At 42.3% G+C, this 27192-nt stretch overlaps 1 protein-coding gene across 8 annotated transcripts in view; it reads right to left on the reverse strand.

The window, feature by feature from the left end:
* Positions 1-971: 971 nt before the first annotated feature.
* MECOM (MDS1 and EVI1 complex locus) overlaps positions 972-27192 on the reverse strand; it is a 128021-nt gene continuing 101800 nt past the window's right edge. For 4 of the 8 annotated variants that reach the window (XM_042820621.1, XM_042820623.1, XM_042820619.1 and 1 more), the window contains exons 7-16: positions 23770-25126; positions 22077-22164; positions 19582-19608; positions 12068-12234; positions 10748-10825; positions 8298-8467; positions 7119-7263; positions 4521-4757; positions 3525-3711; positions 972-2648 (exon numbers count right to left, since the gene is read on the reverse strand). In XM_042820621.1, coding sequence (XP_042676555.1) covers positions 2514-2648; positions 3525-3711; positions 4521-4757; positions 7119-7263; positions 8298-8467; positions 10748-10825; positions 12068-12234; positions 19582-19608; positions 22077-22164; positions 23770-25126 — 2591 coding nt within the window. In that variant the 3' untranslated portion in view covers positions 972-2513. The remainder of the gene's footprint in view (positions 2649-3524; positions 3712-4520; positions 4758-7118; positions 7264-8297; positions 8468-10747; positions 10826-12067; positions 12235-19581; positions 19609-22076; positions 22165-23769; positions 25127-27192) is intronic. The other 4 variants (XM_042820620.1, XM_042820617.1, XM_042820624.1 and 1 more) reach the window with 3 other exon arrangements.

A 27192-nucleotide genomic window follows, 5' to 3' on the forward strand; every position in this document is an offset into this window, starting at 1 on the left:
TTGGAAGTACTTTTGGCTTCACTGGTGCCAAATTTAACCAAACTTCCCACAAATCATAGCCCCTCAACTCTCCTTTCCCACTGAACAGTGCTGCTTTTTGCATGCGGTTACTGCACTGGGACAATGTGAACAGTCTTATGCCAGCTTCCTTCCGTCTGGTGACGACAACCCTTGGTCCTATTGCAAAAAAAAGACTCAAGACATTTAAACACGAAGGACAGCCATGTGCTGCAGCTGCAAAGGGCAACACTGGGGAGTGGCGGGGAGGGTCATCCTCACTATTCCCTTTCAGCCCTCCAGAAGTATACTGAGATTTGGGGTTGGGATTGAAAAGACCAGACCAAGACCAAGCTAAGATGATCAGAGAGCAGAGATTGTCTTACTACTAAGATATCAGAGGGCTGGAGCACCTCTCCTATGAAGAAAGGTTGAGGAAACTTTGTTCAGCTTAGAGAAGGCTCTGGGGAGACCTCACTGTGGCCTTCCAGTACTTGAAGGGAGCATATAAACAAGAGGGGTAATGGCTGTTTACAAGGGTGGACAGTTATATGGCAAGGGGGAATGGTTTTAAGCTGGGATACGGGAGGTCTAGGTTAGATATGAGGAGGAGGTTTTTCACTTAGAGGGTGGTGAGGCACTGGCACAGGTTGCCCAAGGAGGCTGTGGATGCCCCATCCCTGCAGGCATTCAAGGCCAGGCTGGATGTGGCTTTGGGCAGCCTGGGCTGCTGGTTGGCGACCTGTACACAGCAGGGGGTTGGAACTGGATGAGCACTGTGCTCCTTTTCAGCCCAGGCCATCCTGTGATTCCATGATTCTATGACTCAAGCTGCTGTACCCCAAGCACTGGTTACTCACAGCGCTGCGGACACACAGGCGTGCGCTCTTCACTCCCCAAACTGCAGATGAAAAATGACATTTCCGACCTGACCCAGACGAAAAAACAAGAACAAGCAAAAAGAAAAAGATTCCTTCAGTTTTGTAGTCCTTTATTTTTTTTTTTTAAAGTTGATCCTCCCATAGTAATGTACTGAAATGCGTAACAGTTACATTGTACAAAGCATTTAAAGAAAGTACCTCAACTTGCCGATTATTTCAAAATGAGATTATAAACAAAAGGAAAAAGAAATCTGGTCCCTCACTAAAGGCCAAAAAAACCCCCAAAAATAACTGAATGCCTTCCATTCTTTATTTATTTTCTTTTTAAACATAAATTTGGAACACTTCATCTTACAAATAGGATTAACATGAACATAACATCACACAAGCTCGCAGACAACCAGCATAAAATATTGGGTACAGTTTTTAATCAGAAGAATCATGCTTTCATGAAGAAATTATAACTGTTTATACAATTGAATCAATTTACCGTATTACAAAACAAAAAACTAAGTCGCATCTATTCGTTATTTAGCTCATTAAAAGGAAAAAAAATAAAATAAAAGAGGAATGTAAGAAAATTTCAAACACTGTTTTGCACTCCCATATACACAGATCAGTTCACCTCACTTGTGTTTTTAAGTACATGGGTGCCTACATCATAGCGCAGTGGGGGACTGGAGCAGTGCTGTTTGTTACAGGAACAGTGCTATTCTTAATCAACAAACGTTTGTTTGCCAACAAATAAATACATGGTACACACAACACAAAGAAGAGATGAGAGGGAAGGGGGAAAGGAAGCGACACAACAGAAGAGCGACATGATTGTCTAAAATCAAAATCTCCTTACAATGATTGGAACTAGTGGTGCTGTCGATGGACGCGGTGCTTCCACGGAATTATCGGGATGATTCAGCTTCTTGGAGCAGTGAACATTCATAGTTTACAATATACACAAGCCTCCTATGTATTGTTTCTCATAGTTCTTTTTTTTTTTTTTTTTTTCATTTTTCCCTTTTTTTTTTTTTTTTTTTTTTAAAAAACAATGCAGTTGAGAAGGCAAAAGAATTACGGAGAGAACAAAATATTCCCTGTTACTTCTTTCTACGTTTCTGATGGATAGTGTGCATTTCATATAGCTGTTTTCTTTCTTTCTCTGAAGGGCTAAAATGCATAAAGCTTTAATGAAGAGATTTGTACATAAAAGCAACTGTTCCCAATCCTGTGTCAAACTATTTTACACAAAAAGAAAATCAATTCAGTTCCTACTTTAAAGGAGTGCCCGTGTGTGTATCAATGCAGTCTTAACCCTTTTGCCCCTGCCTCTCAAAGCCGGGTGAACTGGAAGACACTTTTTCCTGGCCCCAGTTTACATAATCCACTGAAACTCTTTTTTTTTTTAAGTCGCATTGATCCTCCAGAAGTCAGCAGCTGCCTTTGCTGTGCAAAACAAAATATTGAGAATAAATAGTTTCTTTCTTTTTAAAATTATTCAGTTTAAGGTCACCGGACTTTAAATGAGTGACCCTGCAGATTTATAAGGCATTCTGCTCAGCAGTCTTTTAAATAGTCATATATGAAAGAGCCATGCTACTGGTTTGGACTTGGTCCCATTCTTGGTAAGACTTCACAATGTCATACGTGACTGATGGATTGGATGGCGCTGGATTCTGCAGCAGCTCTCGCCATGCTGTGCCACATATTGGGAGAATTGTGGGATGCAGAATGAAGGGAGTCCTTGTCAGAGAGAGAGAGCATCATGGCGTACGCCTGGATGGGGAAAGAAGGAAAAAGAAGAGGTCATGCTGCAAGTTCTCTGAGCTTAAAACCTTCAGCTTCCATCTGCTTACGGCATCTTTTAGACCGTGACTGGTCTGCTAAGTTCAATGGCAAAAAAATCGCAGTGCATCAGGTGAAACCTGTCAACATTTCCACTGATGTTTTTGCCCCACTGATACTATTAATTATCTGAGCTTTCCCCTGGCTTCATGAAGCTCTGATAAAAGGCAAGGTCCCAGAGACTTTCATTTGCCTTCATGTTACGGTAAATAGGCTTCTTTCAAGAGCTTGAAGCATCACATTATCTTTTGGCTGCTATGGTATCTCACCAAATACCACAGTCTCCTTTGCTGTGACCTTCTCCACAGGTATATTCTGCGGTTTTTAAAATACAAATCTTTCACAAGGGCTAAAAAGATCCTTTTTAAGAAATGCCCCTTGAATGTTAGCTCAATTATCACTGTTTCTAAGTCATGCTTGATGAAGTAACATTAACAGACTATAAAAAAAAAACCACCACAAAGACAAGCCAGAAGAGCAAGTAGCATCCCTACAGTTAAACTGCATAGCATCCACATAAACACGTGGGATGGCTGAAAGCAGGGAGCAGATTTCTTATCACGGCAGGTGGCAGACAGGAAGAAAAGCAACACAGAAGTAAGAAAATCCCCTGGTACCAAGGCCAGAGCACCCTGTGCTGTCTCACTGTAGTGGGAGTGCAGTGGGAAGCTGAGGGACGCTCAGATTAATGGAGGTGAAGCCCAGCCCTGCCTGACCAATCTGAAAAGACTTTGCCTGCCACAGACTAACAGCTTAATCCTTTAGGTATTGGGTGACAATAACATTTTAACTGAGTTAAGCTTTTACCTGGGATTTGGATTTCCTGTACAATGGTTGTTTTAGGTCCTCTGGCAGCTGGGAAGTATTGAAAGCTGCCAATTCAGCTTCACTATATTGATTTTCTTCCATTTTCCTCATTTTGAGGCTATCTGTGAAGTGCCTTATGTGGTCCAAAGCTGAAAGTCCAGTCTTATTATATTCCTCCTCTTTATACCTACAAAAACACCACAGAGGTTACAGGGACTTTTAACATCAGTTAACTGGAGGCTGCCAGTGAACTGCTGCCGCTCAACACTATTCAGGCATTCACGTTTACTCCCAGGTTTTTAACCACCTGCACCAAAAACCATGTGTGCTGCAGAGCAGCCTGGTAAGCAGGAGGTTGGAAGGAGCCCCCAGAGCCCCTTGATGTCCTGCTGGTGAACTGCAGTGCATGGTCATGTTGGCCAAACCACCCTTGGTAGCATTTAGTGCTGCCCACCATCACCAACTTAGCATTTAAGGCTGATCCTCACTGTAATCCCTCTTCCTCTCACATTTACACCTCTGATTTTTCTCCTTTTACAGGTTCGTAAACCACCTTGTGCTCTGGCACCATGGTCCTGAAACAGAAGGAACCACATTTTCTATTCTAAAAAGGAGCAAGTGGGCAGCAGGAACAGAAGTGGGAGAGGCTGTCTCTCTTCTGTGGTGTCTCCACAGCCTTTCTCGAGACCGTTATGGAATATTAGGGTATGTTTAAGGAGCAGATAACATATCTCCCACGAACATTTCCTGTCTCACCCAGAACATGACAATAGTTCCCTAGGCAAACTTATTTTTCCCCTTGGAGGCCACAGTTTGCATGAAGAGACTGAAAACAGGGCTGGTATTGACCAAAACACGGACGGACGTTGCTATCGTAACGGGAAAGTTGGCTACCTCAGACAGGTTCCCACGGCACACAGTTTGGTGCTGGCACTCTTGTATGGTTTATTGTTTTTATTTGTGTATTGAGCAAACCAATACTAGGAAGGAACCAACCTGCCAGGGGAAGCTTTGCAGTTCATGTCCAAAGTACTCGTTTCCTCGTAATCCTCCTCAGGAGTCCCCTCGTGTATGTCACTTGTAACAGGCTCTTTGACTGTTTTCCCTGCCATTTCACTTTCTTCTTCTTCTTCGTCCATCATTACTTCATCTTCTGCCTCTTCGTCATCCAACAAATCTGAGTTCTGGCTGTTTACCATGGCTTTTTCATCCTTAAAGTGGCTGCCATTCATTCTGAAAGTACCAAAAGAAACAAATGCGATCATCAGAAATCACTCATGAAAACTCCATGCCAGCGGACTGTCAGAGACAGATCTAAAAAAGATGTACCAGTAAAATAACAGCATTTCATTTAGGCACTATTGTAGAAAATTCCACTAGAAATCAGTGGGGCATTACAGTGCAATCAGCACGAGATTTTCCTGTCATTCTGAGAGCCTAAACTACTGTTCAAGAGGAAGGATGTTCAGATATCCATTCCAAATTTTCTCACGCATTATTTCATCTCATATTTCCAATCATGTATGTAGTCTAGGCAAAACAACTCATTGACTTTTTGCAGAAGCCATAAGGGGTCGAGAAACTCGGAAAATCAGATCTGGCATTTTCAACAGTGACATCCAATACTGTGTTCAGCGTTTTAAAGTCCAAATTACATGCATAATTAATTTTGCACACCACCATCCATTTGGAAGCCATATTACTTAACCGAACGTATGGATTACATACATGGGAACCTAAGTGATTCAGCTGAAGACCCAAAGAGTTGTCTGTAATATTGCCTCCAGACTGAACTGCATTACTGACTGATTTGAAGAATTAAAGAAAGATCATAACACGTTTGAAATGAGAAGTCTTTAGTCTTACGAAATGAGCACGTGGAGAACCCTTTGCTCCACACAAGGTTACTGCATTGTCTGTTGCGTCCAAACTTTCCTTAACTACTTCCTATGGGATCTTTTCAAGGGTATAACAACCATGCTGTGGTAGGGGCTCACTTGCAAATGGCCTCAACCACCAGGATTGGATCTATCTGCAGCCACATCACGTCCACTGCATTCATCAAGGGCCAACAGTAATCAGCACAACTGTGGCATCAGCAAACGCAAGGCCAGAAGCGCTGAGGATACGACTGGGCTGAACCGATGGGGCCACATGAATGCAGCCACCAGCCTATCTGCTCCACTGCTTTATGTAGCATGGAGGCCTTGATTCAGCTATTGTTCTAACTGTGCAAAAGGTCCCTACTCTTCCAGGAATACAGTTACAAAAATGGAAACGTTATTGTCTGCCTACAGTTGGTGACTGCATGTGCTTCAAACTGTGTGGGACAATGTGGGATAAAGCAAAAGTTTTAGCTAGATAAGGATGAGGCCAATGAACATGTTTGATATCTAATGTAAGACTCACAGTCATAACAGATGTACTTTTCTTCCCTATGGAGGACATACAAGTGAAAGATAGTTTATTACACAACAGAGTAATTTCATCTATTTTCTGAGCAAATTCCAGCTGATTGTGACAAGCATTAAGAAAAGTTAGGGAATGGTCTGTTTATATCACAGTTTTGAAACATCTGAGGCTATCCAGAATTGGGAGAGCTGGAGCAACCACCCCCTCTCTAAGTTAATCAGAGCAGTATCTCTTTATCATCTTTTATTTAAATAGGCAGATATAAGAAATTGCTGAGTATGGCTTAGGCTGCCAACTTGCTTGTTATGCTCGATTGAGGCTGCAAGGAATGAAAGGGAGATGGACTACAACCAAAGTAACAAAAGCCATGTGATTAAGAAAACAGATTCTCTAATTATGCTTTCAAATGCAGCAATTTGCCAAGGATAAAATATCCATCAAAAGCAGTCTGAAGTGCCAAATTTAGAAAGGAAACACTGCATAACCCAGCAGCCTTTTCACTTTGCTGACTTCCTGTTGGAGGACATGTTGAGACCAGATGTGCAAAGAAAAAATCCCAAGCCCTCATTGCCAATCAAGAAGGAATGAAATTTGAATATGCATGTAATCACTTAATCCAATACTTGCAGGGAAATTTTTGTTACGTCCACCATTTTTATTCCTTCACAAAGACATCTGGAAATTGAGAAGACAGTGAAGTTTGTCACCAACAGTAACAAAGTTTTGATGTCGATAATGTAATGCCAACTCAAAAGCATAAATAATTCATAACGCAAAACCAGCCTCACAGAAATATGTATAGTTGATATGTGTATCCCTTTACAGCCTTTTTAGCTTAGCTGTAATCTTTATTAGCTGAAAATACTTCGAAATGGCCTCTCTTCTACTAGCTTAAAAGAACCGAAACACGTACACTTAATAAATCTTACCAGGTGTTCTCACCTACCCACAGCCTTACTGACTTTTTGCTAGCAAGCATCCTTCTAGGCACTGAGTCAGTTGCAGAACAGGACTTCTTAGATATAATGCTCCATTTCATTTAAGAATTCAGCTTACCCTTCTTTACTAACTACATATTTAAATTACATTTAAGTAATCCTTCCAGGTTTAGCTATTGGATGTAGAGTCCACCTGTTCTGCTGTGAATGTAAAACAAAGAAAACTGTAACAGTCACGACTTACCTCTCCTCTGAGTTTCGGGGGGACTGATTGTTGTGGTTGCTGTTTCCAATAAAATTCCTAATTTCTGTGAAGTAAGAATCTTCCTTGTCATCTAGGATGGCCCCTGTGCTTTCCAGTTCTGAGTGAGGTGAAGATGTTGCAGTACCTTAACAGGAGAAGTAAAGGACTTCTGTTGTTCCTCATTTACATTTGCTATGCTTAATCTTCTAAGTCAAATTGAAACAAAATTGAAATTATGTTTTAACTGGGTAAGACCCAGTGAGAGTGTTCATGGTGCTCTGCCAGCTTTCAGCTGTAAAACTGGCATTTAGAAGGGAAGAATTACTATCCACAGACGAAGGTGGTTCCCAGTCAAAATGACTATTTCCACTTATCTTCCCCATTACCCTGCAGCTTCAGAACCATCAGTCAATAACCAATGGCTGAACTGAGCAAAATGAGCTTAAGTTTAGTTATGAATTCTGTAGGTTTCCATCCAGTACGAAGCAGGCATTGACATCATCACCCAGGTTTGTTAGCACTGAGACCAGTTGCAGACATCTTTGTGAACTGGGGAACACACAGCTCTGCCTTCAGTACGTGCACCTGGTTATTTCCACTGGAGCAAAAAGTAAACTGAAAAGACTGCAGAGGTTTCATGAAACTCTGCAGATACCTAAACCAGGCCAACGATTCTCAGCACAGAGTGCTGCCTCTGCTGCTGCTGTGAGGTGACAAACTTGCTCTGGGGCATTTACCTCCATCACGGGGATTTTCAGCTCCTGACAGTGGGAATATTTTACAGTGTGCCAAGAAAATCTTTTAGGGTACCCCCTGAGACTCTAAAGCTGGGATGTCTATCGACAGCCAAATCGCTGGGATTCAACCAATTTTCCCAGACTGCTCTCACAATGTTCTGGTTGGCTTAATTAAAGCCAAAAGAAAAGTCATCATCCAGTGGTATTAAGTTATACAAGGGTAGAGTTAATGCTGGGATTTTCAAAGCACTTTAAATGTCTGCAGAGCTTAGGCACTTACATATTTTCCAAAAATCCCCTCACCAGAGCAGACAGTGCAGAATAACTTGTGCCTATTGACACTCTCAGAGCTCAAAGTCAGCACTGAATGGGAATGTGAAGTCCTTGTATGCATACGTGAGCTGCACACAGGGGGCAATGGAAAGGGAAAAGGCATACATACCAGACATGTTGCCATTCTCATGCTTTTTTAGATGTCTGTCAAGATTGGTTTGTTGACCAAAACACCTGTCACACAAGTGACACTTGAATGGCTTCTCTTTATTGTGGATATTACGGACATGTCTCTGCAGGTTGGAAGATATGCTAAAGGACCTGTCACAGTATTTGCATCTAAAAAGGCAGAACAGGTGGGGAGAAAAGCGTTTGTTAGTTGCTTATAACGTCAGATTTACTCTAAGAGACATGAAGCACCTTCCAAGCTTTGCCTAACTACTCAAACTCTTGGCCCTCTTGTGCCAAAACCCTCCCTCCAAAGTGTTCTGGCTGAATAACTGGAGAGCCGTGCTCTTGGAAAGAAGACATCACTTTTACAATTGGTTTTAATCTTTAATTCACATTACTCTTTATCTCTTCAATACTGCTCTTAGGAATGAGCATCGTATTTCAGAGTTAATGGCATCGAATTAGCCTGGGTAATTGATTCCCATGTTTTTTAAACTGTTGCATGCAAAGTTGGGAAGTTTGAAAACAGTAGAGCAATAACTCTATTGTTTCATGTGCTGCCAATACAATACAATTAAACACTTTTGGAAAAAAAACATGAAACAGATCTCTTCTAATGCTCAAATAAGGTAAAAAGGGCTATTTCTTTTCCTATTCTAAATTATACTGCGTGATTAAATCTTTTCTAGAGGAATTAGCTTGCTTGATTGCTAATCCCAGAGGAAATTTGGTTATCTTGCAAAAACCAGCAATAAACAATTCCAACCTTTAATACTGTGCCAATGTGAGTAGTTTAGTCTATCACTCTGGTACCAGAGGCATCAATTTTCATACTCGGCAGTGATTTGGAGTCCCTAAAGCCTTTACTGCATTGCTCTTTAAGCCATTACTAAGTCATACTATAACTATTCCAAATTCTCTTGCTGGCAACCAGCCAACAGTCTTCACCACTTTAGTTTCTCAATCTTTCATTTCTCCTGTACTTCTCTACGTGTCTCTTATGCTTGTCAATGATGTCAATTTTTCAGTGCTGAAATCACCCATTATGCTACTAATTGTTCCTGGCTTTTATGTCACGGACAGGCATTACATGCATCAAGACATTTCTTCAATAAAATCAGATGTGAATCGCATTTCCCAAAGAGACTGGAGGCAAAAAAAAAACACCAAAAAACCAACAACCCCACCATACTGTTTCCTCCCAAACAATGAGCTTAGTCTGCTCTTTGCAGGTCATAAAACTGTGATGCAGAAATTTGTGCATTTGTTTTACTGGAACATGAGCTGGCTTCTTTCCAGCTGATTTAAATGAATCTTTCATTTTCAATAAGGCAAAGCTTCCATACATATTTCAGTGTGTAACTGTCCTGGATAAAATATCACATACATATCCTTATCAACAAGAGAGTACACCCACATGGGTTTTGGTTACTCAGACCTCAGAAATCATCCAGATATAAATGCAGTCATGTTTTTGCAACTGGGATCTTTCAGAAATCAGATGATTGACAAAACACCCAACTTTAGGCTTAAAACAACACCACAGAGTTCTTACCAAAACAAACAAACAAACACAAACAACAATAAAAGCCCACTTGGTTTTTGCAAGGCAAAACATGGCTGTGAATCCTCTTGAAAATCACTTCGCCCTACTCCCTTCAAAGTGCCATCCACCCCACATGGCAAAGACAGGACTGCAAATGGTGCCTGGGTGGCTGCTTATGCCAAAAGAATTCCACAGGCTATGACCAAAACCTCCCCCCATCTCTGCAGTGTAAATACAGAACAGCAGCACTGCATGCAGCCACCCTTGCCCAGAGGAGTACAAAAAGCCCTTTTTTAAACAAAGGCAAATTTTCATGTTTGCCATCCTCAAAAGGTTCTGAGAAACAAAGATACATTCCCACAAAGAATAGAAATTTCCTGGTGAGTTAACTGGGGAGAAACGTTCCGCTGGCACGAGGCAGCCCACTTCCAACATCAAGTCAAAAAGTCCACCCAAGCTCTCCTAGCAGTGAACTGCCTGACCACAGGCAACCCTGCTTACCAAGCACTGCCTATTTTTAGATACAAAATCAAAATGCAATGGTGGGTAGCAATGAGATTTCCAAGGTTTGGGCAGCAAAATGTGCCTGCTGGTATCAGTGGGGATTATCTAGATAATTGAAAGGGCTCAGGCTCATGCACAAGGTGCCACAGCTGAGCAGACGGGTGAGTGATGCTGAAGCACCTCTCCAGCATCATGCACACGCCTTGACACGACAGCAACCACAGAACAGCTTTGCTCAGCCATGAGGACATGCCTTTTCCAATGGCAATGTGTCTCACCCCCCGAATTCACTGAGGTCAGTGACAAAGCCACCATTAATATCCACTCTTGCACACGTGTCCCCTTGATTTATTCACATTAAATGCACAACCACCAATGTGTGTAACTGGCTGTGGTACCTGTAGGGCTGCTCTCCAGTGTGTGTCCTCAGGTGACGGGTTAGGTTTGCAGATCTGGGGAAAATCTTGCCACAGTACCTGTGGTGAGAAGAGGTTCCGTAAGGCAGTGCAAGCAATGCTGGCTTTGTTCCAGTCTGAGATGTGCTACAGGCACAGCCCTAATGGAATCACAGCTACGTGGTACTATTGGCACTGCTTTGGTGTAATGACACCTCAATAAAAGCATCAAATAAATATAAGTGATTGAGACATACACACACGTAGGAATGGAACTGGAATTGCTGGCACCAACCAGCTTTTTTTCTGCATAAGCAAATGGCACATGAAAACATACTAGTTTCAGAGATTGCACAAAATCTCTAATCTCAAGTAAGTGCTTATCTGTCAAATTCAGATTTGGAATCATGAGGATCTGCTATTAAAGTCTTGGATTTCAACTTCAGTGTAAGCAAATTTCAAACCTTTCAGCCAATTCTACGTGTCAGCAAACGTGACAACATCTTGTGCACTGAATAGGATCAGACCTGACAAGACTCAAAGATTTAATCCATCAAGGTATATTTCTATAACAACACGTCTTGAAAGAAGGTTACATGTTTTCAGAAAGATCAGATAAACCAATATGCCAGTGTCAAATACCTGTGCATTCTGGAGATGATACAGAGATTTACATTTAAAAAATCTCCAAACTCTATAATATGGTACAGGAATAATAATGATTTTATAAATACAATGTGCATAAATATATGTGATACATGGAATACGTACTATATAATGTAAAATATATAATGTGGATACATCCTGATAGATACAGATATTATCTACCTATATACAGATATAATGAGCCCTTCCTGCTCGTTTAAGAAGCATATTACTATTCAGTTTATAATTGTTGCAGTTCTATTAATCACATTCAGCTCATTTTTGTACGGGGACAGAGCACACACAGCTCTCAGGAGAATGAGGCTGGTGGTTGCTTAACATGTTGGCTTTGAACATTGCATCCCTTAGTTTTTAAGACTGCATTTATTTTTTTAACATGACGTGCAAGCCCTCAAGACAGCTAATTCTGCTCTCCTTGACAAAGCTCCCATTCATGTTGGTTCTAAGTACAGTCATCTTCATTTTATGTCCTAATAAGTCATCTGTTTTATCACTGATTCTTTTGCATGCCAAAGGGAGGAAAACGTGAGAAGAACAATTCTGTAGTTTACACTTAAAAAAAATACATCAATCAGTAATGAAAGCACACTCGTGAATATGAAAGTGATGAGGGAATCTAGACAAGGAGTTGTTTATGGAGTAGGTTTGTGTTGTTACCTGCAGGTGTAGCGCTCCTTGCCCTTGCGCAGGAGGGTCTCAGGCAGAGCACTTGGAGGGGCTCGGAAGTTGAACATGGATGGCATTGACTGGATCATCTCATTGGCCTCTGGCTTCAAGGCACTGAAACTCTCCAGCTTTTCGGCCATGTTTTCTATAGCTGACATCTGCAATGGAAAGATGGCACAACAGTCGGCACGGTCAGTACCGCTGTGGGTTTGTGTCTGTGGTCAAAGTGCTAAGCATAAAGGACAAAGACTTCCAAGAAGACATACAAAATAGCAAATGTAGAGCTGCAGTCACAGAAACTACTGGGCAGAGTATGCAATGAGGTGGCCATGATGATGGCCCTCTCAGAGTAACCCCCGTAACTGCTGCAATGGGTTGTGTTCCACTGCAAGACCAGTACACAGCAGAACTGCTCTAATGGCTACAAGTAAAGCTGCTTCCATACAAAGTCTAAATCAGCCAGTGATCATTTCAGGTCATTTTTAAGCCTCAACAGCTACAGAAATAGAGCTGTGCAGCCGTACTCTGGGTGCGTGTCAGTGTGCAGCCCATCTACTGAAACCACTGGCCTCTTTAGACCAAATCAATAGAAAAAACAGAGAATTCAGTAAGAGATTAATTCCTACTTTTTTTTTTTTAATTATGGACTTTCAGAGGACAAGTATCTCAAAGGACACAAAGCACTCCAGCTAAACTAGCAGATGCAACAAGCCAAGAAGCTCCATCATTGTCCCAGCCACATCCAAGCATTCAGTCAAATCTTGCAGATCAGAGTCAAACGTCATGACATAAATCCATCAGAAATGAAGCTCTGGTGGGTTTGGTGCTATTTATTCATTCACATTACCCACTAGATGCCTGTCAGGTTTTCTTACAACCTCTTAATATTTCTACTCTACCTTCAGTTGCTTGTAAACCCTATGCACTTTGGGATGCTGCCTCTTCCTGTAGCTGTATGAAAGGGCTTTTATTTTCAGGGAGGGGGTATTAAATAATTTCTGAAGATTGTTTCCCTTCAAAGTGTCTGGAAATGACCACAAGAAATGGCTCCAGAACTTCCAACACTGTCACGTAAAGAGCTGAAGATTGCTGCTGAGCCTCCTGACAGGTAAAATAGCTGCCTGCCTCCTATTGTCCCCATAAACAAATGGAAAACAATAAACAAACAATAGAAATGCAAGAACTGCACTTGAAGAAGGTGGGCGCACTGGAGATCCCATGCCACGAGCATGCAAATTGCTTCGTCATAAACCACAGCATTAATCAAGTGCTATCTATCAGAACACCTCTGCAGCACATTCTTCAGAATCCACGAGGACTACTCTGATTCCTTTTGCTGTTATTTTAATGGGAAGAACTGCACATTTGTCTCCAGACAGGGCTTTGCAGGTGCTGGCCAGCTCTGGCTTTGGTCTTTTTTTTTTTCCCTTTAGCCCACAGCCTGCCCTCTCATTTCATGCTCAGGCACCTAATGCTGAGTACAAATTGCAATGTACAGAGTACCAATGCCAATTTGCCAAATGTCTTTCATCAAACACGCTGCAAAAAAAAAAAAAAAAAAAAAAAAAAATCTCAGAGGGAAGTCAAGATACATTTACTTGTCAGGCAACAAATGGGAAAGCATTGCGAGGCAGTAGGGGCTGTAAGCTCTGGGGTTTGATTCATAATCACTCAGCTGCTAAAACATTCTCCACAGATGCAAGTGGACAGCACATTTGTCAATATGAAGGATTTTGACATGTACTGATCACAGGCATGAGATATGTAATGATGATGCTGCTGGGAGAGGAGGTAATTCTATCTCGGCAGAGAGATGTCATTATCAACCCATATGACTCAACATTACCATACATTTATTTTTATAGGACTTCATATTTTTCTGCAGGAAGAATTGATTCTTAAACCTTTTATAATAGTTCTTCTGCTGCCTGTGACTCCTTCTAATTGTTCTCTGCAAGAAATCATTTATCAGTTTTGCAATTGTGGAAAATTAATGGTTTGAATGAAAAATGACCTTTGGCCTTCAGGCTGATTAGCAGTGACAAGACAGTGTATGGGTTATGATAGCACATATTTATAGTGAAGAATAATAAGGGCATCGAGAAGTATAATAAATGTTTTATTTATGTATATTTAATATTCAAGTCAGTTTCATTATCTAGTGGTTTTAAATCATTTTTGGATCATCATTTCTCACGTACGTGGTTCCCTTCAGTAATATATTAAAGCAACTATTTTCCCCTTTCCATTTAAAATGGCTTAGTCATGCTTATTTCTTTTTATTATCTTCAGGATTTTGCAGAGGAGAAATGGAGAATGAATCTTCTCTCATGTACAGTGCTGTAGGCCAGTATCAACCCTTCTCTGCCACCAGGACTACATCAGTCCTGAGACAGGTATGAAATCAGGATCTAATCTTAAATCCCTCATTCAGAGGAAATACAAGCACTTCCAATTATTATAAAGCATTACGAGATTTCCTAAAATATGTTTCTCACCACAGGAATGACTATTGTGTTTTTTAAAGACTGATCCCTGTAGTTACCTGGTATGATTTATGTGTTTCGAGAAATACAACAAAGGGAAATGCTCAGCCCAAAGTCTTTCCTGATATGAATCAGTGTCACTCCGCTGCTGTCGGTACGATTACAGCAGTGTCTATCCGATGGAGATGGGGCTCACAACATTGGAGCATTTTCTTAAGAGTAACAGGGGCAGTAAATTCTTTTTCCAAAAATGCACTTGCAGAGGTTGCAACATCACACAAGCCAGCTCTGATTAAAGCAGGGTGAAGACGAGAGATGAGTTTGCTCCCTGTTAGCCTTCCTGCCCAGACTGCGCACCACCGTGAAGGTCACCAGCTCCATGCAGAAGCTGATGCTCCTCCACAGAAAACTTGGCTAAAAAACCCAAGGCTAAAAGCTGACATCAGCAGTAGGAAAAGGAAATCCTATACAAAAGTTTGGAAGGCATCAACAATGCAGACATAGGGAAGTGAGCTGCAAACCACTGAAGGGTTTGCAACCTTCAGGATGCTCTTCTCTGTCACATGCCAGCTGCTTCTCAGCTCCTGCCCTCTGCTCCTCTCTCCCTAGCATATTTAGGATGCCCCCAGTGCTGCACAGCACCTGGCACAGAAACTGCCATGGGGATGATACACACACGTACAGCACGGGTTTGTTACAGCCCATACAAAACCTGTCATCCCTGCCCAACAACAGGGTCTCACCTACTTAAATTTCAGTTAACATCCACCACTCATCAATCCATTTGCAAAATCTGAACAGAGTGATGTGAAATCCAGAATTTGTGGTGCTTAGGACAGAAGTAGTAAGACCAAGCAGGAATTGCAAACACTCTGACATACACTTCTGGGAAACCAACGCCATGGTTTTAAGCAGTGGCCCCAGGGATACACAAATGGTCCTCCAAGGACCAGACCTTCTGCCCACTGTCTGTCACGTGCCAGAAATGAGATGTGTAAGAGCTTTAATTAGTGGTTGCATCTCGATTACTGCACTGAGAGGTGATGGCTTTAGCTCCCATTCATCTCTCTAAACCCACTTTGAATCCATTTGCATTTTTGTCAAGGAGTCCACCAGCACAATTAGGTGCATATGAAATACACTGGCTTTTGTTCCTTTGAACAAAATCCTTTTGCCTGATAATTCAACTGGGTGTCCCTCATTTTTTCTGTATTGTAAAAACTAATGAATAACCATTTCTCACTCAGGTCCTGATCACCAATTACCATGTTACAGAGTTGTGCCACAGCTCTCTCAGGCATTTTTTTCTCCAAGCTCAAAAATCAAGATCTACTTAAGGCTCTTTTTGTGGGGAAGCTGTTCCCTACCTCTGATCATCACTGTTGCACTTTTCTGCGTCTTTTCTAATTCTACTCTGCCTTTTTTGAGAGGGGTTTCAGCTGTATTCAAGACCTGAAAACAATATAACATAATGACATTTTCAGTTCATTTCTGTTAAGCACTCAGATAATATTTTCATAAAACCATTGACTTCAAGATGCTTTTCCTGAATGACCCGAGCTAAGAGTGTAACTAGGTACTTACTAACATGGAATTTCTCTGCTATTTTAATCCCTGGTGACTCAGCTTTTGGTGGTACTCCTGCAGTTAGCTTTGCATTTAGCTGTTCTCAATAAACTGTTGGCTCTCTGCTCTTAAGCCTGTTTGCTCCCTTTCCCATGCTGTTTACAAACAGGATTTAATCCTTCACATCCCACTGACACCCCTGGGTGAAGCTGGTGATACAGTCCAACTGCTGCAAAAACTGCTGATGTATTCTTACCTTTGTTTTCCTGTTGGTGGTGTGTTTGGTTTTTGTTTGTTTGTTTAGATAATTATTAATCCAGAAGACTTTCCCTGTTCTGCAGAGCTTCTTTAGGAGCAATCAGGGAGAACCCTTCCTTCAGCTGAAACACAACCCAAGCAGCCTTTACTCCTCCAAAACCCCGAGCTCCTGGTGCAAACTGCTACAGCATCAAGTCTCAGCAGGGTGCTTTGCTCCAGGGATGGTGCTTGAACCACCACCAGGCATGGAAACTTTTGGGGATCTGAGCCCCAGCAGGCACCCAGGGCTGCAACCATCCCATACTGGGCACAGGGAGGAAGGCATGACCCCAAGGAGGGGATCAGTCAATTGCCACATCCATGGAGAAAGCCCTCTGATGAGGCAGGAGAGCAAGGAGGTCCCGTTACATATTTTACACTGCAGTTACGGCCTTACGGACAAGTCATGTCTGCTCCTAATCTGAGATTGGTGACTGACAGCGTTTTATAGGGAGCAGTAACTTTTGATTTACATATAGGAGTTGTTGATTCAATCTACATCCAGATGTCTGGAAAAGGAAGCAGCTTCCCCCCACCTCCCTCCTGCTCCCTGAGAGCCCATTAACCTCCTACTGACGCAAACTAATATGTAGTCACAATTCCCCAGCTCGGACTCAGAAATGCAGACATTACCATAATCGGCTAAAACAAGTATTTATAAACATTTCAACGGGCAAGATACCATCAGCAGGGGTCCTGAGTATTTGTCTTAAAATTTATTAACCAACCACAGAGAAAGTGGCATAAATAAAGCAAGGTTTGTTGTTGCTGCTTTTTAAGAATAACCTGATGATATGAAATAATCTAGCAGACAATGCCATCAATTACATGACCTAATGTTTTACTAACGAGACTCCTTCGATGCTATTATCATAAAAACAACTGACTTTATGGTCACAACTCATGGGAAAAAAATGGTTCAAACGTTTGCTTTCTATTTTTACTGCTGTTATTTAGAGAAATCCTGAAGACCCAACTACCGAAGTTCAGAATTTCTTCCTCCCCAGTTCAAGTCATGCTGCTTTCTCTAAAAATTACAACTTGTGAATTGCTTGTAATGTATCTGGCCATCCAGCCACTTGGCTGAGCTGTACCATGCCCAAAGGCCTTGCATACACGACTGAACTCACACATGGCTGCAAAAAACTTCAGCTGACCTCCAGCTCAGACCCACAAAATCTCTACTTGGGTTAATGCTGTTGGTGAGCGTTTATCTAAACCTAACAGAATGGATCATGTCTTAAAATACACCCCGTAAAATAAAAGCTTTGTTAATGCACTCATTAAAGTTCTTATCATTTATTTTTAAATTAATTTAATTAATGATTATGCTCCACAAGGGGATTGCAAATGAAATTTGAATCTCATTAGACAATCTTGCAACTTTCTCTTGATGGGACCAGTAGGGAATGAAAAAGTTCACAGACTAAATAAATTATAGTCCGCTCAAGAGAGGATGCTCCCCATTGAGTCAGACTACAGCATTCCTGCCAAACAATGAGAAACAATGTGAAATAATCTTGAAATATGTAGCACAGGCAACTGTGAATTGAGACAGAAAGGCACATGTGACGTTCAGATTTCTCAAGATGAAGATTCACCCATGAATCAGCATCCCGTGCAAGGCACTTCATGCCTTACATACCTATTGCTGCTGCAGCTGCTCAAGCACTAGCATGGCCTGGAGATTCACACTCACACAACAACAGAACAAAGGAAATCCAAAGACCAAGCCAATGCCAAAGAAAGTAGACCGAAGAAACAGGCTGTGCTGGGGTTTTCAGCTCCCCAAATATCCCCAAACAGAGCATCTCTGAGATGCAGGGCGCACAGACCAAATCACGTCCCTCCATGGGCTCTGGATATGGCCGCTCTGAACTGCTGCAAAGAAGATGCTTGGGAACTCCTCCAAGCCTGGCACCTGATCCTACGTCCTAGGGGCTTGTCATCTGCTTGCATAGGACTAGTGATGGAAAATCCCTGCAGCTTTCCCTTTGGTTGTTTTACTGGTTTTCACTAAGGCCAGCATCGCTGCAACGGGGTTTTGGGTACAGACATTCCCACAGCTCCAGGCACCTCTCTGTGACTGAGCTCATTCAGGATCTGTCCTCAGGATCTTAGGTCTCAGGATCCTAGAAGCCAGCATTTCAAGGAGACAAAACAGGCATCCAAAGCCACATGTACACAAAGCAAAGCCCCATGGCTGCCGTGGAGGAGAGCAGTATGCAGACATCCCTGGGGCCTCATGCATGCAGGCAGAAGCACATTGCCATCTCTGTCTGGGAAATCCTGGCTTCACCTCGTGCAACCAGCCCACAGCCCACTGCAAGCCATGAGCAAGCATGAGTCAGCCCCAAGTCTTCCCTCTGAGACCCACAGCCGTGAGGGTGGAAAAAATCTGGGGCAAGTATTGATGGGTTCAGCGATAAGAGGAGCAAATCTCAGTGCTATTCCACTTGCATCTGTAAAAGCAGTTGCTGTGGCTCTTTTTTTGTGTTTTTTTTTTTTCAAGAGCAATTTAGATGTATTAAAAATAAGTTTTATAAAAATAGATGAGCCTGCTTGAATGCATCCCAGATACTAAAAGCAGAATTTCTGTTCACACGAGGGGGGACTGTGTGTAACTATACACACAGGACAAGTTTGATCCCAGCACTGCAAATAAGTGGGTGTTTTATTTGGGCTTTAAATATAGCAATTAAACTCCAAACTTCAAAGCTGTTAAAGTGACTGACTCCCTCTGAAGTCAATACGAGATACAAGTGCGAAGTCCTCCGAGGCTCTGTGTTTTAATGTTCTAGAACATAGATAAAATATTTCTAATTCTTGCAAGCTAACAATATTTCAGCCTGAAAATTGTCACTACAATCTCTGAAGGAAAACAGCTTGGAACATTTTCAGTTCGATACAAACAAAGAGCGCATTCTGAAACCCTCACTTAGGTAAAGCTCCCATTGCCATCAGCAAATAAAAGCTGCAGGATTAGATCAGTGAAAATAAAGCCAATTGGACATCACACAGCATTTACCCGCTACAGCGCTCTGTGGGAAAGCGTGGCGTGCTCTGTAATTGTGTGGGAAGTTATCCTTCATATTATATTTTTCTTATGCAATTTATTTCACAGTGATTAAATCAAAAATATAAGCATGAACTTACCCAAATTCTTTGATCAGGCAATTGGAACTGGGAGCAAAATTGAAACAAAAACAACACATTATTCCTGCGCTGGAATCCTCATTGCAATCAAGCTACTAATTAAGATCGCATTTAAAGATACTAATTAAGACATTATCCTGAATGATCTGTTACACTGGGGCATTCTCTCCCTAAAAAGGCAATCCTTGTTACAGTAAATTATTGTGAACACACAATTATCTGCCTCAATCTCTCACAGCTTTGGGGTCACCGGCACTGGGAGGGTTCTGCCCAGGCAAAAGCAGGGTAAGGACAGCACAGTTTATGACCTTCATCTCTACTCCAAAGCCTATTTTGATGATTAGTCTGTTACTGCTCCTATTATCCAGTTTAAAGAACGAAGTCAAACTTTTGGTTAGACTCAGTTCAATCAAACTGTTTCAGAAACAACCTACAGAAATACACGTTTGTAGGACAGGAATGATAAAAAATATTTTGTTCCTATCTTACAGAGACAGAACCTGCCAGCAGAAAATGAAAAGTTACGGGGCAGTCCACACCTGTACTTTACAGGGGTGAATGGGGCTGTAAAACAAAAGCAGCTTTTCTGCAAGGCCTTCCCCAGCCCTCTATAAACACCGAGCCAAGCTCTGCTTTTGCAAACAAGAGGCTCCTTTTTATTAAAGTCAGCAAGAAAGCAGATCTGGACATTTGCTTTTTTGACATGACACGTGATGGTGATTTATTTTTCTTTTACAACAAATTAAGAGCACACATTACGCTCAGGACTTTTTCATCCACCTATCTCCCAAGAGGTTACCCAACAGACAGGTAACTGGTAACACAAAAGCCAGTACTTTACCATGGAATTATTTTCTATTGCAAATGAGAAATGTGGAGGGATAGGACAAGAGGTGCAACGCAGACATCTGTGCTCACAACAGGAGAACCCTGGGGCAGCATTCAGCAGTGGGAGCCATCCCTGCTGGCCTCATGGCACAGAACTGGCCCCTGACACCTGACATACTGTTTGCACTGGCACTGTCCTCATGCATCAGCACAGTGGGGCAGGTCCTGCTCACTGATAGTAGAGCACGCACTGCTGTTTCCATTTCACCACGTTAACCTCTCCCAGCATCCTCTCCTGACCTTCCTCCAGGTCTCCTTGGCTTCATAAGGCAGTACCCAACTCCTTCTCACCCCCAAATACCCTCCTAGCAAGGCAATTTGGCACAAGCAGCCTCCTTCCACACCACCAACTACTGGCATCATCACACCATCATGTGCTAAAACTCACAAAGTCCCTCAAACCCCAATTTAATTAAACAACACAGATGCACACCTGAAGATCCATCAAGGGACTCATCAAAACTGTATCATTTCTTCCACTTTAAGTATCTTCATTTAAATAATTCACCATTCATTTACAACCATTTATCTGCTCTAACAGGATCACGCACTTGATAGAGAGGAATCAGCTCAGTTTTACACCAGGGGACCCAAGGAGGATTCAGGCCTCATTTGGGCACTGGTGCATTAGTCCTGTCTGCTACAAAACGGGAATTTTCACTGCTCGCTTTGCAACCCTGACAAAAAAACATAACTCAGCAGGAGGTGCTGAGCTGCTATTAAATCCTGTACATAAATTCTCCACAATTTTAATACTTAATAGACCCTTCACTTCCCACAGGCACTGGAACTGAAAAGGGCTGTTTTGCTGCACTTTCCTCTCATGGAAGAGCATTATGACTGCATACCTGCAACTATATATGCCATCAACTCATCAGCTGTCCTTCCCAGGACTCCTTAAGTCCCATATTTCAAAATATATTCCATACAACTTAACATTACAACTATTGTTGTCGTTGAAGGAAAAAAAAAAACGACTTACAAATTATTGTTATTCAGCAAATAAAAAGTATGATTAAGGCCTACGAATGAGACAGCAGCTCTAGTACAGCATGGCTTTGGGCATGAAAGAGAAGGAATCCTACAAGATCACTGCAAGTGACTACTGCCTAAAAGAGATGGAGTGTTTGCATTAGGAGGCCCGAATGTATTGGGTAGAAGGTGTTATCTCCTTTCCTAGATTCCTTCAATACTGACAAAAGCAACGGATCTTACAAGAGCAGGCAAATAGCTGGAAGGCTCAGCTTTGCTTGCCCAGCTTTGAACCTACATCATCTCCCTGCAGGTAATATGGACTCCACCACAACAGCCCTGAAGAAGACAGGGCAGCTGCAAGTCTTGGTGGTTACGTTCTGGTTTTGGAAGAACGCAGTTCTCAAACATGCATGTAGTTTGAATCTGGCTTCCTCTCTAATCAAAACATGTTGTTTCATCTGCAAAACATCAAGAAGCTGAGAACAATGCTTACGCTTTTCCACCACAATGGTGAAGCAAAAACTTTGTGCTTTAGGAAATCCAAAAATGACTAAGGCTGCATTCATTTATCTGCACCTGCTTTGAAGCATCAACAGGCTTGTTTACAACATCGAAATTCCCAAAATACTTACTTGTGGATGAAACAAGAATCCCGGGGAAGGTCTCAAGTATTTCTCTTTTAAAGCTTCGAGTGGGTCAGTTAGCTTTCTTTTCTCTACTCTGTAAATGTTAAAATTAGATTTTCTTATGATGAATCAGTCTCAGACATTAATAATTACACAGCTACTCATGTTTAAAACGTCCAGTTACATATCAGGCAATTTGTTTCTCAGAGGTAATGGCCAAAAAGGACAGTACATCAGCTCCCAGTTCCTGCACTGCTATGGTGGGGGCTGTGAACTGCCATTAAAGGCAATGGTGCCATTTACAGAGGAAATAATTCCACTTCAAAATGCCAGCAATTATGACAGTAAGAACCAATGACTAATTACTATGGACTTTCATGAAGAAATAAGGCAACCAAGCGTGTTCTTCTGTTGGGAGAGTAGAACTGAAGGCAGCAGGAGCTCCAAGCTGAGGTGCTGCCCATGCAAGACCTTGCTGTGACCAGTGATCCTGCTGTCCTAATGCAGATGTAACTCACAGCAAAGGAAGGCTCTCTAACAACCTCATGCTATGTTGCCAGAATTTCTATGGCTCTTGTTAGTTCATAGCACAGGACCATGAAACACGAATCATTTTCACTACTTCAGGTATTTAAAGACACAAAGAGAAACTATGGTCCGATACAGATATCAAACAGGCATAAGCAAGATCATCTCAATAAACAGCATCACGTTACATTTCTTCAAAATGAATGCCTGTTGTCTTCTGTAAGAACATTCTGCAAAAGCTCTGCCTACAGCACTTCTTTTTTAGATAAAGCAATAATAAATTAAAATCATTTTCACAGCCCTAACTTTTTTTTTTAACAGTAGGCTGTAAAATCAGTCACTTAGGTAATAAACATTTTATTTTTTTGGCTAATACTTCCTTGGACTAATTTAGATGCATGACTTCAGCTGACTGCAGATTTGCAAGCAGAAAGGCAAAGGGCAACCAGGGGCTGATGCACACGGGATGTAGGTGAAATCCAGCTCCCAGTGGCTTCGGTGTCAGCACTACTGGAAGACACCGAGGGGTCAGGATTTTACAACTCATTTTTAAAACCTCACTTGACAAACAGCGTCTGCTTCTGTGCCCGTCGAAGCCAACACAAAGGCTCCCATTGATTTAATAAGGTAGATCAGATTAACCAACCCACTGGTTAGGCTTTGTACACACAAGGCCATTGTGCCTCCAATTATACTAATGCAATGCCTAGATAAATCCACCCATTACTCAAATCAGTGTTAAAAAGGGCAGAAATCACTCTCAATTTCCACAGTTTTATACATCCTGGGACAAATCTGCTTATTTGAGATACTGCTATTTAATTTAGGAAGAACAAAGAGGTGGTGTGCAATGGCGACTTTCGAGACGCCCTCTAATCCCAGCGAAGGAAGATGCAGAGAGCAGTAAAGCCACTGGGCAAGAAGCAATTTGTGGCCAACTGGTATTGCCAAATAAACAGTAAATACAAATCAATGATGCCAATTCATTTTTGGCTGAGAGGCTACACTACTGCACACCACGCTGCACAGGTTTAACTGGTAACACACCGAAAGCAAGGCAGTAGTGAAGACTTGCTAATTACAGCATTATCGGAGCCGGGCAGTGCAGGTCAGCCTGGTAGACCTCACTGCTGTGCCAAAGGGTGCCGGGGCGCAGCATGCGGTCAGTTACCTGTAAATGGGATCCATAAAGAAGGGAGTCGGTCGGGCGTGCTGCAAAGAGGCCTCCGACGTTTTCCTCTGCTCGAGGTCACCTCCTTTCTTCTCACCAAAGACGTGGTTTTTCCGGGGCTCGGCCTGTTTTGTGCCGCTGGCTCGACTTCTACTGCCCATGCTCAGATCTAGAGGCTGGTCCTGGCTTGCCGCAGGAGGAGCTGCTGGCTTTGAGGGTATGGGAGTAACTGGCTTCTCCTCCTTACGCTTAGTGGTGAGGTCAAAGGGAGACTCAGAGCTTCCCTTTGGGATCTTCTTGAGTTCACTGGGTGATTGGGGCTCCACTTTCAAGGGTAACGGTCTCAAGTCTCTATCAGGAAATGGATACATTGATTGAGAGAATGCTGGAAAAAATGGGAGGGGAAACATGGAAGGGTAAGGTAAGGCTCCAACTTTTTTGTCTTGCAGCCCCACAAGTCCTGTTGAACCAAAGTATTTTTCAGCAATAGAAGCAATAGCCTTTATAGAATCATTCACCGCTCCTGACACCGCAGTCTGCTCCTCTAAAGATGGTGAGAAAATGGAATGATTGCTGTGTTCTTTCTTATTATTTATTGAAGCCAAACTCTGCAGAGAGCTTACTTTGTCTTTGAACATTTTACCATTTTCTTTAAATTTCTCTTTCTCACTTTCAATGTCACTTTCCAGATCAGAGCCAGAGGTGGTTTCCAGGTCACTGCCACTGGGGGTACTGACATCGTCAAGGTCACTACTCTCTGACTGGTCACTGAGTTTCTCATGCGGCCTCTCTTCAGAGGACCTCTCTGGTTGAAGCTCCACTGGCTTATTTTCCCCTACTGATGGTTGCTTATTTAGTGCCTTCAAAATATCCTGGGTGGCTGGCAGTATCTGAGGGTTGGTCATGAGGGGACTTTGACTTTTGTTTGTCTGATCTGCGCTTGGTAGTCCTTTAACAGGAGAGCTAGTAGGTAGCAAAGGTGGCCTGTGGTACAAGCCTGAAGGAAACAGACCGGGGAAGCTAAAAGAAAATCCAGGAGCTGTTGGAAAGGTAAGACCAGCAGGATGCCTATTGGCTCCAAAATAGTCAGCAAGGCCCGGATTTGCATGATTCATATTAACCATGGACGTTTTATCCATAGCTGGGGTTCCAGGAAGTGAAATGCCTTGGCCAAAAAATCCTCCTGCTGCAAAATGGTTCTTGCCCTCACAAAATCTCCTGTGTTTATTTAAGGAAGACGTAGTGCTGAACATTTGTCCACAGTCTTTGCACTTGATTTGGGTTCTGCAATCAGCATGCATGCGCTTATGACGACAAAGGTTTGAAAACTGAGTATAGGATTTATGGCAGACCTCACCTGTATGTAAACAACAACAACAACAAATCTCAGGCTTTATGATAATTGCCCCCACCCTCCAAATTCTGCAAATAAAACCATTTTTTTCACCCTCCAAGTGTCTCTCAGGAAGCCATAAGAAGTCTGTGTGCACAAAAGATATTGTACTATTCCAAAGCAAGGCATCAAAGGAGACAAATGTCTAAAGACAGCACCAAAGAATCCCTCCAGCAAACCAGAAAAGGTATGTAGTGACTAAAAGATACCATTTTCGTTCCTCGTTTGCTCCTTTCATTGCAGTTTTTCACATCTGATACCATTATTTTGCATTGCATAAGCACCCAAAGCCCTGCCAAGAGCTGTGGCTCAGTGCTTTGACACTGTACAGTCATGGTGCTCCTGAGTGAGCACTTATGCCTCCAAATGATATCCATCAGTGTCACTACGCACAAATGAGAAGTTAGTCATAAACATTTGCAAGACCAGGAATGTGACAGACAGATCTGCCTGTCAGAGCCTCTGGCCTGCAATACCCAAAGATATGACAGAGGTGAAGGAGAAGACAATCAGATATTTCCAAGTGCATACCATTATCAACAAGCATCATTTTCCATTTACAATTAATGACGTTAAACTCATGAAAATCTAGGCTATAACTTCTAGAGTAACCATAGTCTGGTACTCTCACATGCCCAAAGCATTTCTATACATGCAATGCACACGGCGCCTTGGAAGCCATAACTATGAATTCCATGTCTTAACAACTTTACTAGTCTTAATTTTGCATATTCCTCTTTTGCACATGAAAAAATACACTCTATTTCAACAACATTTTCCTTTAAAATTGCAGCTGTATTTATTTGCATGTTCAATACTTGGAACAGCTCAATGGATTTCCTTTCAAACTCCTCTGGGATGAGAGCAACTTCAGCCTCGAAGCACTTAGAGAAAGCCTGAAGGCCTGGAGGGGAAGCCTGAGCTAAACTGCAACACTCACTGTGCCACAGCATAGCTTCCAGACAGCAGCTTTAGTAGCAAGAGGCTGAAAGCATCTCCATCACCAGTACAGGGTAAGACACACAACTACAGAGAGTGAACCACGTCGCTGAACCAAGTGGGAGTTTTTTTAGTTCTCTAGAACAGCTTCATAACACATTTCTTTTCCTTCTTGCGTTTAACTTAGGTTACCATTTTAATTACTTTTCTGTCTTCTTTTCCCATCCTCTTGGCCAGCCGGGACAGCAGGCAGGTCCCCAGGCTGTGCTATGGGCTGTGCCCTTTCAATACATTAACATTTGTCAGCACCTCTGGACTAACTTGCTTCTATTGGTATCAGCTCTAGCTTTGTTTAAAAACAAGGCAACAACAGTAACGGTAAGCAGCGATTATCCCTCTGTAATAAATCCCCCCCCCTCTTTTTTTCCAGCCAGGAAAAAGCAAGTGGTTACTGTATTTTTATTTAATTTGCGTTATATCATAAGCTCTCATCTTTCACACATCAAAGCCACACAACAATACACATTGTGTATTCTGAGGCCTTTTTAACAATCATTTTCAAGATTTGAGACAGACTGACATAATTTACAATGGCTCTATTTTAAGCCCGCAGAGGAAACTGAATTGAATGTATCCCATCCTGCACTGTTGGTTCCCATGAACTGCAATCACGTCCTCTGACTTCCACTCACACCGGGGCCTGCACTAACCTTCCTGCTCGTCCTAATCTCTGCCCTTGAGAAACTTGACCACTTGTTGTCATGTCTCAACTGTTTACCTCTTCAGCAGGCTGCTCCGTATCTCTGCAACAATGCTCCCATTGTTTGAGGGCCTGATCCTGCCCATGCTGCACCCACCCCTTTTCCCTATTCATGTCTCATTGACAATTCATGGGGTAAAGAACGCAGAATTAGGCCCAAAGACAGGAAATTTGCAATGCAGTAATTCAGGAAGAATGTCTGTTGCTGTGTATCAGTCAGCGTTCCTGTTGGAAATCTTCATTCACAAGGAAAGAAACAGAAGGAAAAAAAGAAAAAAAACAATGGAGAGGAGAGGAGAGGAGAGGAGAGGAGAGGAGAGGAGAGGAGAGG

Source organism: Centrocercus urophasianus, unplaced genomic scaffold (assembly GCF_019232065.1).
Source record: "Centrocercus urophasianus isolate 14NV4802_14NV808 unplaced genomic scaffold, USGS_Curo_1.0 seq_19, whole genome shotgun sequence".
NCBI classification, from domain to species: domain Eukaryota; kingdom Metazoa; phylum Chordata; class Aves; order Galliformes; family Phasianidae; genus Centrocercus; species Centrocercus urophasianus.